The 15,000-nt window shown below is 50.0% G+C and overlaps 3 protein-coding genes across 3 annotated transcripts in view; 2 read left to right on the top strand and 1 right to left on the bottom strand.

The window, feature by feature from the left end:
- c15h3orf70 (chromosome 15 C3orf70 homolog) overlaps positions 1 to 15,000 on the bottom strand; it is a 70,913-nt gene that overhangs the window by 29,192 nt on the left and 26,721 nt on the right. The gene's annotated exons all lie outside the window — the stretch shown is intronic.
- Positions 44 to 5,109, top strand: chchd1 (coiled-coil-helix-coiled-coil-helix domain containing 1). The gene is made up of 3 exons (XM_060073148.1): positions 44 to 355; positions 2,830 to 2,948; positions 4,568 to 5,109. The coding sequence occupies exons 1-3, from the start codon at positions 91 to 93 to the stop codon at positions 4,676 to 4,678; spliced, it is 495 nt and encodes a 164-aa protein (XP_059929131.1). The 5' UTR covers positions 44 to 90; the 3' UTR covers positions 4,679 to 5,109.
- The window catches only part of si:ch211-51a6.2 (neurotrypsin), a 7,418-nt gene continuing 7,154 nt past the window's right edge, over positions 14,737 to 15,000 (top strand). Inside the window, exon 1 of the mRNA XM_060073837.1 lies at positions 14,737 to 14,753. Coding sequence (XP_059929820.1) covers positions 14,737 to 14,753 — 17 coding nt within the window. The remainder of the gene's footprint in view (positions 14,754 to 15,000) is intronic.

Raw genomic sequence — 15,000 nt, 5'->3', positions numbered from 1 at the left:
ACTTCACTCTAAATGCGCCCTTCACGACAGATGACTTCACGACACTTCACGGTTCCTCTTTACGGCAGTAATGGCGGCGCCCGTCCTCCTATGACCAGAGGTGGCTGCGCTGGAAACAAACCTTCACTCTCCGACCAGACATCATCACAAAGAGACCATCAGAAATCTCTCCCTATCACCCCCCCCACCCCGGTGCTGGGTGTTATACCGCCGACCATGGCCATGCAGAGCGGCCAGGCCTTCCAGGAGAAGGTGGCCCGAATGCTGAGTAAGGAGCACGGGAAGGCGCTGCTGAAGCCCAACAAGCCGCTTGTCCTCAAGGACGAGGTGGCCAACAGGAAAATGAAGAAAGGAGGTATTATATGGATATATACATGGGGTTCAGGAGGTAGATCGGGTCGGCTGGTGAACCGAAGGTTGCTGTTTCGGTCCCCGGTGTTGTGTCAATATGTGTTTCCCCGTCGAGATGTGTTTCCCCTAGTCCCAGATAATGACTGTCAGGATGCGTTCCCCCTGTTCTAAATGGTCAAATTGAATGATATCAGCCTGAAAATCACAGCACTTATCTGTTGTGGGGAAATAAGTCAGCAGTATGAATTTGAAAGATGTGTGAGCCTCCTTTCCTATGGAACAGAGGGGGAACAGTATCTGACAGTAATATTCCAAGCTGTCAGGATGCGTTCCCCCTGTTCTAAATGGTCAAATTGAATGATATCAGCCTGAAAATCACAGCACTTATCTCTTGTGGGGAAATAAGTCAGCAGTATGAATTTGAAAGATGTGTGAGCCTCCTTTCCTATGGAACAGAGGGCCTTTTCGGGTAATTTCGGACGGGGGCGGGGACTAGGGGAAACACATCTCGACGGGGAAACAGATCTCGACACAACAGGCTCCTCCTAGCTGAGTGTCGAGATGTACCTGAGCAAGGCGCCTCGACCTGACTGCTCCAGACGAGCTGACTGTCGCCTACCTTGCGTGTTGTTATCACTAAATAAGAGTGACACTTTTTTTTGGATCGTGGATATTGAACTGTGTGTAACGCCTCATCACTTCAGGGATGTGCAATGATCGGCATAGGCTACTTTAAACCATTCAGCTCACAGCAATACACGTCATAATCATATATTGTAACCATAAAAAACAGTCAACAGTCAAACTCATAAGAGCCGGTGACTCGCAGTAATAACCCTAACCCTTTGTGAAATCGTCCACTGCGTTCAGCACCGTTCAGTGGGGATGAACTTAACATCTAAAGTTGGAGCTGGTTTATAATAACCATAATGATTCGCTGTTATGGATGTTGTTAAGTGAAGCCCTTCCTGGTCATTACTCTGTGAATGTGTGTTTTGGTCACATAAATCCCTGCTTTATGACAAGCAACGAGTGACTGTTTAAAGTGCATAAATGGATTTTTTAATATTAGTATTCATATTTGTAGATGCAGAGTATTTTTCCTGATCCATTGCTTTTACTGAGCAGTGAAAACCCAGTAAGTACTATGCGTGGTGATATCACATGGGTGAAATTAAACCCACACTACTCCCATGCAAGGTTACAAAGTATGCTTGAATCAGAACGTCATGCATAAGAATAAAGATCACATAAATGAACTTTTCTCAAAGCTGTGCCGCTCCAAACCTGCGTTGTGTTCAGCGGTCGTAGCTCGGTGCTGCCCCCTGTGGTGACTCCAGTGTACTCCCCTGGTGGTCGTTGTCCAAACATCCAACATGAGCCTGCGGTTCTGAGGGACGTTAAACCCTGCATTAACGAAAACACCCTTCAACACCCAGGCCAGGTTTTGAACCGCACGACAGTTGACATAAGGTTAGATTTACAGATCTGGCTTTTTTGCTGTTCCTACAAATACATTCCGGGCCAATGGCCATAAACCCTTTCCAACCGCCCCGTTTCTCACCCTCTGTTGTAAACGTCCGTCGCTGTTGGCAGGGTTCCCTCCGGTGAGTGCCTGAGGTTTCCTCTGCGCTGAGCGGTGTTGTCTCAGTGAGTCAGAGCGGCGGTTCTGCACTCGTCTGGTGCTTTCTTTACCTCAATTCTCCTCGCTCTCCTCGCCGCAGGAATGTTGGTTTCAACCGCGAGGCGAGTTGCTTCCGTCATGCTCGTTCCTCTGAAGGGTTCAAATCAAACATTGATATATTCTCTCATTCTGTCTGACTTATTGAGACTATTCTGCTATTGGTCTGGAGACTCTGGACTCACCGCTACCCTAGAGAGGAGTACATAAATACTTGCAATGCATAGAACGCTATGAGACACTAATGAATGAGATATCTTTAATAGGCTAATCACGACTCACTCTTACATTTAGGAGATTTATCAGACGCTGTTATCCAGAGCGACTTACAACCATTCACACACATTTTCCACATTTCTACACATTCACGCACTGAGGGCGGTGTCAGCTATGCAAGGCGACAGCCAGCTCATCGGGAGCAGTGAGGGTGAGGTGTCCTGCTCAGGGACACCTTCACACTCTAGCTAGGAGGAGCCGGTGATCGAACTAGCAACCTTTCAGTTTCTGCGAGAAAAAAATACTTTATATCAAACCACGTGCCAAAAAAATCCCACATTCTTTTGTTGAATATTCTTGTTATTTACATTGCCTGAAGGTGGATTAACTGTAGTGTTGTCTTGGCGTTGGTCCCACCCAGCTGTCAGTGAGATGGACTCGTTTAATCAACTTAGCAACGCGATGACTCGCGTCACTTCAGAAGCCTTGTCGCTTTAGAAACGAGCGCAGGTGACTTCCTGTCCTCTGTTCCTCCACCGAGTGACACGGTGAACCCTGACCTCTTGTCCTCTGACCTCCAGAGGCCACGTGCATCACGGAGATGACCACCATGATGGCGTGCTGGAAGCAGAACAACTTTGTGGACGCGCTGTGCTCCACCGAGATGAGGACGTTCTACACGTGTGTGGAGAAAGCCCAGGTAGGGACGTCTGCGTGTTCCTGCGTCACACACCTCTCTCCCCAGGGCAGCCCGGGCCATCTGGTTCAGGACCAGGGAATCAAAGGGTACCTTACGCGATACGTGGCTCACGATAACGATAATATCGCGATTGAGAGATTATCAATAGATAGTTAGACAATCCTTTAACGATCGCAATATATGTATAACGGTGAGTACAAAATGACTGTGTAAAGCTAATGTGCTAGTTACTCGTCTTTGGCTAGTTAACTTCTGTTCATGTTTCCTTCATTCATGTGTGGAGCGCCACCTCGAGGAGGTGGCCTTCATCTGTTAAGAGCACCTTATTTTATTAATTAAAATATCGATTTTTGGTGAAAGCATATAGATTCTCGTATCACTCGAAGGGCGGCGATATGTTGCCGTATCAATATTTGGTCCCGCCCCAATCAATCAATCAATCAATCAATAAACTTTAATGTCATTGCACAACGCTTCATCGTTACATTATGAAGACCACCAGGTGGCCCTGAGCTAGTGCAGACGTAGAGAGAGACCTATGGAGGTCTGTGGCTTCTATATGATGCAGGCAGGGGGAGAGCTAGCTGCAGTGCTCTTCGTCTGACATGTTATGGCATCGGGGGGGGGGGGGGGGGGGGGGGCTAATTAGGATAAACAACATAATCTCAGTCGTTTCCTGGTCAGGGAGGAGTCACAACAAAACTCCCTTCTCTCTCTCTTCCCTCCCCCCTCTCTCTCCCCTCTCTCTTTATGTCTCTACTGCTCGTTCCCATATGCCGTTTCCTGTGAGGTGTTCCTGCAGGTTTGGCTAATGCCTCCATTAGGCTAGCTCTGATTGTGGGTTTTCTATTGTTAGCTTTAGTGATGGAGTTGTTATGCTAATGGTGAGGTTGTTATTGTGAGTGAGGAAGAAATGTCCACTGGTTGGTTGGTTTCTCCGTCTCATCTGTGATAGGCTGATGTGATTAATTCCTTTGGATTTCTTAATAATAACTTGGATTTATATTAAGCATTTGAAAGTACCCAAGGTCGCGTAACAAAAAGGGAGGGTAAAAGGGGGGGGGTTAGGGTTCAAATCCAAGCAACAGGGTTATTGGTGTTGAGGCCAGAGCCCTCTATGTGGTCCCCTTGACCTCTGTCTGTCAGACTAGGCTCAGCGTGATTCACATCCAGACGACTTTCAGTTTGGGACTTCAGGCAGGAAAAGGAAACGACGTGCAGAGAATGAGGGAAATGTGTTCCTTGAATGGTGCTTGGAGCTGCTGGACCGTGGAAGTTCAAAGTCTGAAGTCCGTATGTACTGAGTACAGCACATTCTGATTATTTATCTACTATTTGTACTATGAACTAAACATTTGTATTCTGTATTCACGCTTTTAGGGAAGCTGCCTAGCATCTCCTTACATTTACATTCAGGGCGTTTAGCAGACACTTTTATCCTAAGTGACTTACAATAAGTACATTTGTCAACTCTTTGCCGTCTGTTGTATTGTATTAATTTTCTGTTGGCCCCTTGGGAGGGTTCTGTGTGATGAGAGGGGCTGAATTAAAAACCCTCAACTCCAGAATTAATGAATGAATGAATACATAAATGAATGAACGTGAACTCTGTGTTGCAGCTGGACTCAAAGGCCAGGGCCTCGCAGAGCAAGATGCAGGGGGGCCGCCTGCCGCCCAAACAGGCCTCCGCCCTGCTCAGGAGGTACCCCAACCACCGCACCGAGGTGTAGCTACACCACCCAACTCCGGAGGCACCCCAACACCAAGGTGGAGCAGCTACACCCTCCTTCAGAGAACCCCCTACCACCACACAGAGGTGGAGCAGCTCAGACTGGTCATGATTCATGCCTGGGATGGAACCTTTCTTCCAAGGATTCCAGGAGTCTGATTGGACACCGCCTCGGTCTGCGTCCAGAGGACCCCCAGGTGGGCAGAGGCCGTGATAAGTCCTGAGAAAAGTGAAAATCGACCAACAGACTCTGACACTGAATGGGTTGATGTTTAACTTTTATGGAGAAAACTAAAGTGAGCATTCATCAACTCACCAGTGGCCTCGGCCTTTCTAAGCAGGATATAAACTAAATGTTAAGCCCAGCATTGATCTAGTATGTATTTATCTGTCTTACTTGTTCAATAAAGTATCCATCAGTAGTTATTATAACGTGTGTCATTGTGGCTTACCAAGGTACATTCTACTCGAGAGCAGAATTTAAAATGTAAATTGTCAAGTGTATAGTTGGGGTTCAAATGAATAAAAATAATACATGTACTCCTTGTTCGGTTCATCAGCTGTAGTAAAACAAAAAGTGCTTGTTTGGTCTTTTGTAGCGTTCAGCGATGAGTGGGTTGGGGTTGGGGTTGGAGGAAGGGTTCAGAGGTACAGTTGGTTGATCGGTAGAGTTAACTTCATTTGACTGGTTACCATGCACCGCTCTCTCGATCCTCGGATCATTTCTAAACGGCTTCTCCTCGTCTCCGTGTAACGTGAGCCCTTCCCTCCAGCCCGATCACACCGGTGTCCAGATAGAGCCACCGTGAGCCAGGGCCTGCTGCAGGTTGGTTCATCTAATTTCATCAGACGATATGAGCTGTGCGGTTGACGAGAGCTTCCTGGATCCCCTCTGCTGACAGGAAGTCTCCTGCGGTCTGAGGATACTCTCTGTATTCTATTGACCGTTTAGGACGCTTTAATCTAGAGATATTCCGATACCATGACGATTCCTGAACTTGAGTATTGGCCGATACCGAGTATACACCGATACAGCATCTAGCATTGGAACTACTAATAGCACTTGTTCTGATTGAAGGCTTCTCTTACGATTACGGCAATGTAAAGTCGGTTCACTTACTGTCTACAATCTTTTTTTTCCAGAATTAGATAATTGACATTTATAATCTATAGTTATATGACATTTGTAATCTTGCAGTTAAGCATGAGCATCCATGTTTCTCTGACTTGCGCTGCTTGGAGCTGCTAGACTTTGGAAGTCTGATGTCCGTCTGTACTGAGAACAGTACATTCTGATTATTTATTCTGGTTTACTACTCTCCGACTTGGCAGCTCGAACGCTCGTAGGTCGGAGACGATACGGTTCCCATTCCGGCTTTCCCCCTCCGACCGTTAACGAACGCAGCACAACACCGTAGTGTTTGTGATGCTCTCAGCCTGTGGGGTAAAGGACTCATGTGATGGTTCGGATTGGCACATAGACTCGCATACCTGCCGATACACGATACTCTATTTTGGCAGTATCGGAGGAATATCCGATACTCTTATCAGAACAACTGTACTTTCCTCAAAGTGACGTACAGTGAATTGGCGTGGCCTCGGGGTGTTCATTCCTCCGCTTTTAGAACATGAAGATCCTCAGACGCTTCCCGTCTCACTCTGACATTGCTCTTTTCTTAAGATACTTTGTGTTTAAGCAGTGAGGCCTTTCCTGAACTACTCTGAACCTTTCTGGTGGCCCGGTCACTCCTCCACAGCCGTGACGTCTGCAGTGTCTGAGCGTGGTCCTCTACGCGAGCGGAGAGGGAGTTGTTTAGTCTGCCGGTCAGGAAGGATGTTGTCCGTCCCGTCTGTCAGGAGGTCGTCGGCCTGGGCTTCTCCTTTGTCTGGGCGGACCTCATTAGACCCCCCCCCCCCAGCTGCTCGGGCCGGTCCCCCGGCCCGCTCCGGCCGTCTCTCAGCGGACCCTCCTCACCCCTCCTCTGGGGGGGGGGGGGGGGGGGGGGTCAGATGGCCAAAGGTTTTCAGAAACACAGCGAACCCCCCCACACCCCTGCTCCTCCTTCATCTGGAGGGGAGCTGGGCTGGGGTGTTGTTGTTGCGTTACGACTAAAGTGTTCCAGTATTTAGTGTTTACCAGCGGCTTCTATCCAACGCTGCTTACGGTGAATTGATGCTGCATGTTTTGCAGTTCACCTGGACTCTGCATAGCCTCCCCTCTTACCCCCCCCCCACACCCCTCTTACGCACCTATTGTATGTTGTACGTCCTGGGAGTTAAAAATAATACTTAGCATCTTATCCCAGCTATCTTTGTTGTGTACGGGGAATGGGTTAACGTAACGATTATTAGTGCTTGGCACTTGGTTCTATGAACATCCTTACTGAACCGACAGCGATATATTGTTTCTCTTTCGTCTAACAAATGTTCTTAATGTAAGTCGCTTTGGATAAAAGCGTCTGCTAAACGCCCTAAATGTTAATGTAAATGGGGTCCTAACCCAGAACCCTCATCCCTTCTTTAGTCGCTCTTTGGTCCTTGTTGCGTTGACCCTCCTTTTCATAGACCTCGGCTTACGTGAGACGGCCCAGAGCAGCAGCAAGCTCCTCTATCGGATGCTATGGTGTCATGAGTTGGCCTGTAAAGCACTTTGAGACTGTCACTATGAATAAGGGCCACACACATACAACTGACTTGAAATATTTGAAATACTTAAAATATTTCCAATAGAGTGAAGCAGTGGAAACAGTGAACCACAGAAAGAGGTTAATACATTATTGACAAAAAGGACCTTTGTGCGATGGCTGAATATATTATAGCTACGTGTGGGAGAGCATGCGTGTTTCCACTCTGAAGAGAGCGCATCGCGTCATATGTTGATACCCTGACGTCCAGAATGTCCAGGGTTTGACCCTGGCTGACTCCGGACTCGGAGCATGAAGGGTGGCGAGTGCATGGTGGAAATATTGCGCACCATTTCCGCGGCTGACCCGCCTGACCCGTTCCTCGTAAACGCTCGGTTCCTCGGACACGTCATGTCTCCGCGGGAGGAGAAAAATGCGTCTAAATTTACTTTAGCTAGCACCTTCCGAAATACTAGACCCCGAACGCCACGAGGGGGTGGTGGAAGGCGAGGTTCCTGGCGTGGCAGGGGCCCCTGATGCCTTTCCTATTCCGGTAGGGGCCCTGCCGTCTGATGTCTTATGACGGAAGGCTGCTGGGAATACTCAGCTGTGCCGCTGGGCTCTGGGTCCAAAGTACTCATTCTCTGGTCTTGATCGCAGTCCCAGTACGCCGTTGCTTTCCCCCAGTCCTCCTCGGTTCTTTGCAGAGATTACATCACCGTCTTTTTGATGTGGGCCCCAGCCAGACAGGTTGCCAAGGATAACAAACCCATGCCTCTGAACTTGCTCATTAACAGCCCTGCCTTAAGGCCTTATCAGCAGGGGAAAAGATAACAAAGCTTTCTCCCCGGCTGGGTCGCAAGTCTCAAGTCGAAGCCTTAATGACGTCCTCTGAACCAGACATGTCTTGATTGGGCAAGTTTGTTGTTTCTGGGGGTCTAAGGGCGTGGCCTCGTGCAGTACCTATACGTCCGGTTCACCCGTTTGATTGACACGGGAGGAATCTGTTTTCGGCTCCTAGCGCTGACAGACCCGGTCCAGGTCCTAGACAGCGGGTGTCGGTCCTGGTCAGTGGTCCTACACAGCGAGCGGACCGGTGTGTCGTTGCGTCGCGCGCTTTCTAACCCGGAGTGGCGGTTCTCTGCGCCTTTACGCACGGTGATCAGCGAGCGATCGAAGAGGATTTAGTGGCTCATTGACGAACACGCGACCCGTTCACCGTCTCTAGACGTCAGTATACTTCATCAGAGGTGTGTCCACCTAGTGGAAGCTTAGTGTTTATTTGGGTCTTTCCTTCTAGCGCGTGTGTGTATGCGCTATAAACACCGCCCTCAAACGCATCCCGGTTGTGAGCGTGTGTGTGTGTGTGAGTTTGTGTGTCTCTCTTTTCTGTGTATCTGGGAGCAGACCATAAACTCTCTCCTCGGAGCAGCGGCGGGCTCTTACCCTCGGAGACCCGGGTAACCATGACTCTGATCCCTCCAACTTTATGAGCGTGAACCCGCGGCGGGATTAAAACGCATTCTTCGCGTGACGCAATGAGGAGACGACAGACGACGCGGACCCTACGCGCGCTCCACTAACAGCCCCCCTGATTCCGATATCGATCTCGACCCCCGGACCCCCGCGATGGACGAGGCGTGCTCCCCGGGAGACCAGCCCTGAGCCACCCGGGAAGCTGACTCCTCTCCCGGGAGACCACGGACATGACGGCACCGGGACCCGTGTTCAACCCGCCGCGGTGGCGGCTGCGGCTGCAGAGTTTCCTCGCGTGCTGCTGTCTGCTGCGCGCGGTCACCGGAAAGGTAAGGAATGTTGACTTTAGCGGTTTGGCACCGGGGAGGCTCGCGATGAGGACTTGAGGTCCCGTGCGCTTATAAAGGACACTGTGGCCGGTACCCGGAGCGCTGTGTGAGGTTTAGATCACGAACCCCCAGGTTAACGGGGGTAACACTGAGCCATGTGGGAGTGTGAGGAGAGCCCGGTCCGAGTTTTGGAACGCACCCTGCTCACAGCCGGGGTGTGGATAGTTCTTGTTTCGGTGTCTTTTGTGAATCTGAGTCGGCTTACCGTGTTTATTTCCACACGTTCAGGTCGTTTCCTGCAGGAACCCCACAGCCCGGGGCGATCACTGATCACTGACACCATCGGGACAGGGGAACATAAAGTCGGTCGTTATTGCATTCGTTCATACACCTTTGTTCAACTGATTCCATTGCCTTTGGTACAAAATAGGCGACTTTTTATAATTTAAATTAATTAAATCATCAGGCCAATTTGACTTTCCAATTGAAGTGTTTAATGGTCAATTTAAATGTGTGAAATTTGAATATTTTATCCCCAAACCACGTTGCCGATGAAGCGGTTGTTGCGTGACGTGTCTCGGACCTTTTCCCGGGATGGCTCCTGAGTGTACTGGGTGAGGGGGGGGGGGGGGGCTTCTGCTGTTAAAATGCCCCCCCCCCCCCCCCCTCCCCTCCCTCTGGCCTCGTCTCGCATCCTGACACGCAGACGCAGCCCAAAGCTGTTAAAACGCTTCAACTTTAACTGTATGTCTTCCTCTTTTATGCTGCTTTTTTCCCACGCATGCACAGTTGCACGCACATGGGGGAAAAAGTGCATGTGATTGAAGTGCATGTGATTGCGCGTTCCGTGCACGTACACTCACGCGCACGCATGCCTGCATGGAATGCACACCGTCGACAGCAGCCCGCGTCAGGTCGTAAAAACCTGCGTCTCGGCGGGGGGTCACGGCGTTCGCGGTTCATTATCTGCGCAGTGCTCCGGCTATGATCCGGGAGCAGGTCGACGGACCCCGCTGACACACCGCCACAAAGACGGACAGATCGATTCTGTTTTAGGAGAGGCCGCCCTCCATTGAAGCCAGCCGGCCATATTGATTGGACGGTTAATTAGTGGAGCCCGCAATTAAACCATTAAAAGGATTCTGGCCACTGAGGCCTGAAGCCTAGTGAAGTGTGTAATGGTTCCGTTTGGCCTATAAAAGCACACCAGAAGAGCCGACCTTTATCACAGTCCACGGAGCGCACTAACAGATCACGCTATAGTCTTCAAACCCCCGCTGTGCCATGACTTCAGGGTTTACGCGGTGAAGATGGTCTGCGTTAGACACGCTGGGGTCTCTCCCTCTACTGTCTGGTGGAGGTGCGGGACATATGTGGGCGGGAGGAAATGAGAAGCAGAGGGAGAGGAAGCATGGATCAGACATGAATGAATGAGTGATTTAGTATAGATATATGCGAGTGTTGATAGAATGTAACTCTCCATCAGGTATTCGACCCCTGGAGAGTTGGAGTTTTCAGAGGATATAGATTACTGTACAAAATACAAAGAATATACACATGGTGATGATTGATCCATGTAGTCTAAGTCTTTATCAGTTCATAGGTCCCTCTTAAAGGAACAAAACTGTGCAAAACCTTTATATGACATCATAAAAAGTCATAAATGTTGAGTTACTGTAATCAACATTTAGATTTACATTACAGGAGACAGGAGTTCTATGCCAGTGTGTTACATAATTGAGTTTGGGGTTGAGTCTTCTGCCACGCTACCTGGTGTGTCTGTGTGGGGGTGTGACAGTGTTGGGTGTGGTCGTCTGTCTCCTGGAGCTCTGATCACTCTGTCCCCCCCCAGGTCGCTCAGGATGGATACTCAGACACGCTGCAGAACACAGGTAAACACCCAGACACTCACACTGTTTTACATCTGATCAAGTCCTTCATGTGGGATTTCCTTTCTTCTCCCCTCTCTCTCTCTCTCTCTCTCTCTCTCTCTCTCTCTCTCTCTCTCTCTCTCCTCTCTCTCTCTCTCTCTCTCTCTCTCTCTCTCTCTCTCTCTCTCTCTCTCTCTCTCTCTCCCACTTTACTTGAATTCAAAGGTCTTCTCTCTCTCTAATAGTTATCTTTCTCTCTGATCCAAAGTAACTTTAGTTTGAGGCTGAAAACAGAAAAGCACACAATTGATGAAAAGCTTCTAAAACAGCAGCTGGACAGAGAGCATGTGTTAGTGGTTAATTAGAAGGACCCAGATACACAAGGCAGAAAAGGTCTGCTCTGAATTCTATCCTCCATCCTTTCATTTTTTAATTCCAGAACAACATCAGCCCTCTTTCAGCCTCTTCCTCCTTTTCCTTCCTCCTCCACCTCCTCTGAACCTTCTCTTCCTCTTCCTCCACCTTCCTCCTCTTACTCCTCCTCTCCACCTTCCTGCTCCACCTCCTCCTCATCCCCGGCTCCCCTGAAGACCAGAACCATGTAGCTCTGTGGCCACCTCCTCCCTCCCTCTCCCATATGGATGACCCTCACCTCCAGGAGGGGGGAGGGAGGGAGAGAGAGGGAGAGAGAGATATATTTTTACTTTTTTGTGCTTTGGCAGTGTGAATGTATTCCTAGTTTCTCATGCCAATAAAGCCCTTTGAATTGAATTACAGCGGGAGGGAGAGAGTGAGAGAGAGAATTGACAGAGGAGGGTGGCAGAGAGAGAGAGAGAGGTAGTGATAGATAAATAAAGGCAGAGAGATAAGTGGAGATGGAGAGAGAGAGAGAGAGAGAGAGAGGAGAGAAGGAGAGAGAGGAGAAGAGAGAGAGAGGAGAGAGAGAGAGAGAGAGAGAGAGAGACGAGAGGAGAGAGAGAGAGAGAGAGAGAGAGAGGAGAGAGAAGAGAGAGAGAAGAGAGAGGGAGCGAGGGAGGCAGCGCCGGCCAATCAGGCGGCAGAGAGCATCATAAGAAGCGGGTTTTGATTGGCGGAATGTCATCCGATCCCTGGGATCACCTTGGAGTGTGTCTGTAAAATACCCCCCCACACTTTCTATACCCGGACCACAGTCCTGTCTGAACCCTGCAGCGTGCCAGGGTATCAAGGTACCCCCCATAACACCCCCCCCCCATCACCACACACCACCCCCCTCACCACCACACACACCCCTCACACCACCACACACCACCCTCCACACCACCCACACACCCCCTCCACCACCACACACACACCCCCCTCACCACCACACACACCCCCTCACCACCCCCTTGATCACCAGACTAAAACTGCTATCAGACAGCATCACCCGCGGGTCTAGTCCAACCTGACCCCTGGCATGAGCCAACCCTGATGGGGCCCCCCGGTCGTTGGTGTAGAGGAAGGGCCCCTCCAGTTAGACTCAGAGGCCCCAGGACATGCTGGAGGGAGCAGATCATGTTTGGCCCCTGACGTAGCGGCCCGCTGGTTGTAAAATGTATAGCATGTGTACGTGACACATTGAGTTTAGAAATTACTGTGAACGATGCAGGCCCCCCCCCCCCCTCCCCCCCCCTCCCTCCAGCCCCAGCTCCACCCCCACCTCCACCATAAACACAAAACGCCCTCCAGCCCCACCTTTAACACCACCTCAACCCCTACCTCCTCCACCACGACCCACACACGCCTCCAGCACCACCACCCTCTCACACCATCTCCACCACGACCACACATGCCTCCACTACCACCCCCCACCTCCACCACCACCACCTGTACCACCGTGACCACTACAACCACATCACACACCTCCACCAGCACCTCCCCTGTTATCTGTAACTCTCCGACACCTCCACCACCTTCACTCCACCACCTCCAACAGCCATCCAACAGCATCAGTACCTCCACCACCACTACACGACGCAACACCAACCCTGCCACCACCACCACCACCACCACCACCACCACTGCCCACCACACTCTCCACCACTGCCATCTCCAACACCCATCACTGCCCCCACCACCACCTCGCCGCTTACATAATCACCACCCCCTCCCACCCCCTCCACCACCACCATACCCAAGTGTACAATTGGTGCTCCGGTTTCATATGAGCTTCATGAGCTTTCCTTATGTCCACACCGCCGTTTGGGGAGGTGAGAGAGAGAGAGGGGCCAGGAACGTCCACCAACCCCCGCCCGCCCCCCCCCACACCTCCTTCTCCGCCACCCCCCCGCCCCCCTCCCCCCCCCACACCATTGAAAACATGACCTCGCCCTCTCTTCCAGGCAAACTTGCTCATGTCTGTGCTATGTCACTACTAGCAGACCTAACCCCTACGTCGGCTGTACCCCCAGAATCCTGCGTGGATTTAACCCCCCACAGTGCTGCTCTATGTGCCTCTTTACTGCCTACTCAATGCTCAATGCATCAGATCACGGCGCAACAAAATGCAGTTTGAGCTGCTGTAGACATTTACCACTACGATTCACTATTCAGCAGGTGCTGTAATAAAAAGCAACTGGCAGTGAATTCAGATACAATGTCATTAAGAGGGTCGGGTTTCGGACCGTCTTGCTCGTCTTGCTTCCTCCAGAGAATTAGCAGCAGCAGCAACAACAACAACAGCAACAGCAATAAAAACTTCCTCTGCTATTTGTTGGTGTTCTTCACGAGTGTCACTTTAAAGGGCCGACGGTATTGTCCTCTGCTGACAGGAACCTCAAGGGGCCTTTAGCAGTCATCTTGTCACATCCCCGCCCCCCTTCATTGATTGTTCCACTCACTGTCCTCTTGGCATCTCTGATTGTCCCCACTCCCCTTAATATTTGCACCTGTCCCCTCATCAACATTCCCTTCCATAACCCCTCCTTTAGTCAGCATGTTTCCCTTCCTCTGTGCCAGTTTGTCTTTGTTCTTTGTATCAAGTGTCCCAGCAATTTTCGCGTTTACCTCCCGACTCGTCTGATTACCCCGTGAACCAACTTTTGCCGCCTGAGTCGTGCCTATTGAGTCCTATATATCCCCTAATAATCGTCCAGCCGTTACACAGCTTTCTTTAAAGGAGGAGTAGACTTGGGCTTAGAATGATGAAGTCTCCCCTCTGTGTTTATTGAACGCCAATCGTTCTGTTTGTGGAATCGCTGATCAACTGCTTCTCCGACTGATCAAGGATTTGCATCGTCGTCATCTGCAGAGAGTTCAGTAGATAAATCTTGGAGGTGCAAGAAGTGGTGAAGGAAGAAGAGCTCTGATGATCTGACCGTCTGGATGAAACATGCTGGCAGCTTCAGAGTGCGTTTGTGTCCACACCTCCCGTCCAGCAAACGCAGAGATTCTTCTGTCAGGGTGTCCCCTCGTGCACATCAGGCCAGTTGGAGAAGTGATTTTCACTGTCACTCACTGAGCTGGCTGGTGATAGATGTGATGTTTCTGATGACCTTGGGTAAGTGAGCGAGGTGTCCCAGTCTGTTCCCAGAAGGTCTTGTAGGCTGAGCGCCGCATTGAGAAGAGACGGAACGAGATGCAGATGGACGCGTTACATAAGAGCCGTTTGGTGTGCATATGTTTGGCAGTTGGTTGATTACCCGACGTTTGTTGGCAAATACCTTTGTAGACGCCCTCCTGAAACGTTAAACATTTTTTACCATATATGTCTTGTGGGCTTCAAGAGGTGAATTAAAGATGAAGAGAAAATCGTGGTAAAAACTTAAACGCAGGAAATGCTGGAGATGGACTTTATGTGAAAATCACATCTTTTGGTCATTGGTTTTTTTTACTAGCCTAAAATTATCTTTACGACTTGTGTGTGTGTGTGTGGTATGTGTGTGTGTTTGTGTTTAAGCGTGCATGTATATCTGGGGGATTTCTGTGTGTGTGTGTGTGTGTGTCCATCGTGTATGTATGTGAGCATGGTTGTGTGTCCATGTATGTGAGTCTATGTATGTG

Source organism: Gadus macrocephalus, chromosome 15, assembly GCF_031168955.1.
Source record: "Gadus macrocephalus chromosome 15, ASM3116895v1".
In the NCBI taxonomy this organism is placed as follows: domain Eukaryota; kingdom Metazoa; phylum Chordata; class Actinopteri; order Gadiformes; family Gadidae; genus Gadus; species Gadus macrocephalus.
Note: the sequence above shows the minus strand (reverse complement) of the source record. Positions and strands in the feature narration are given on the sequence as shown.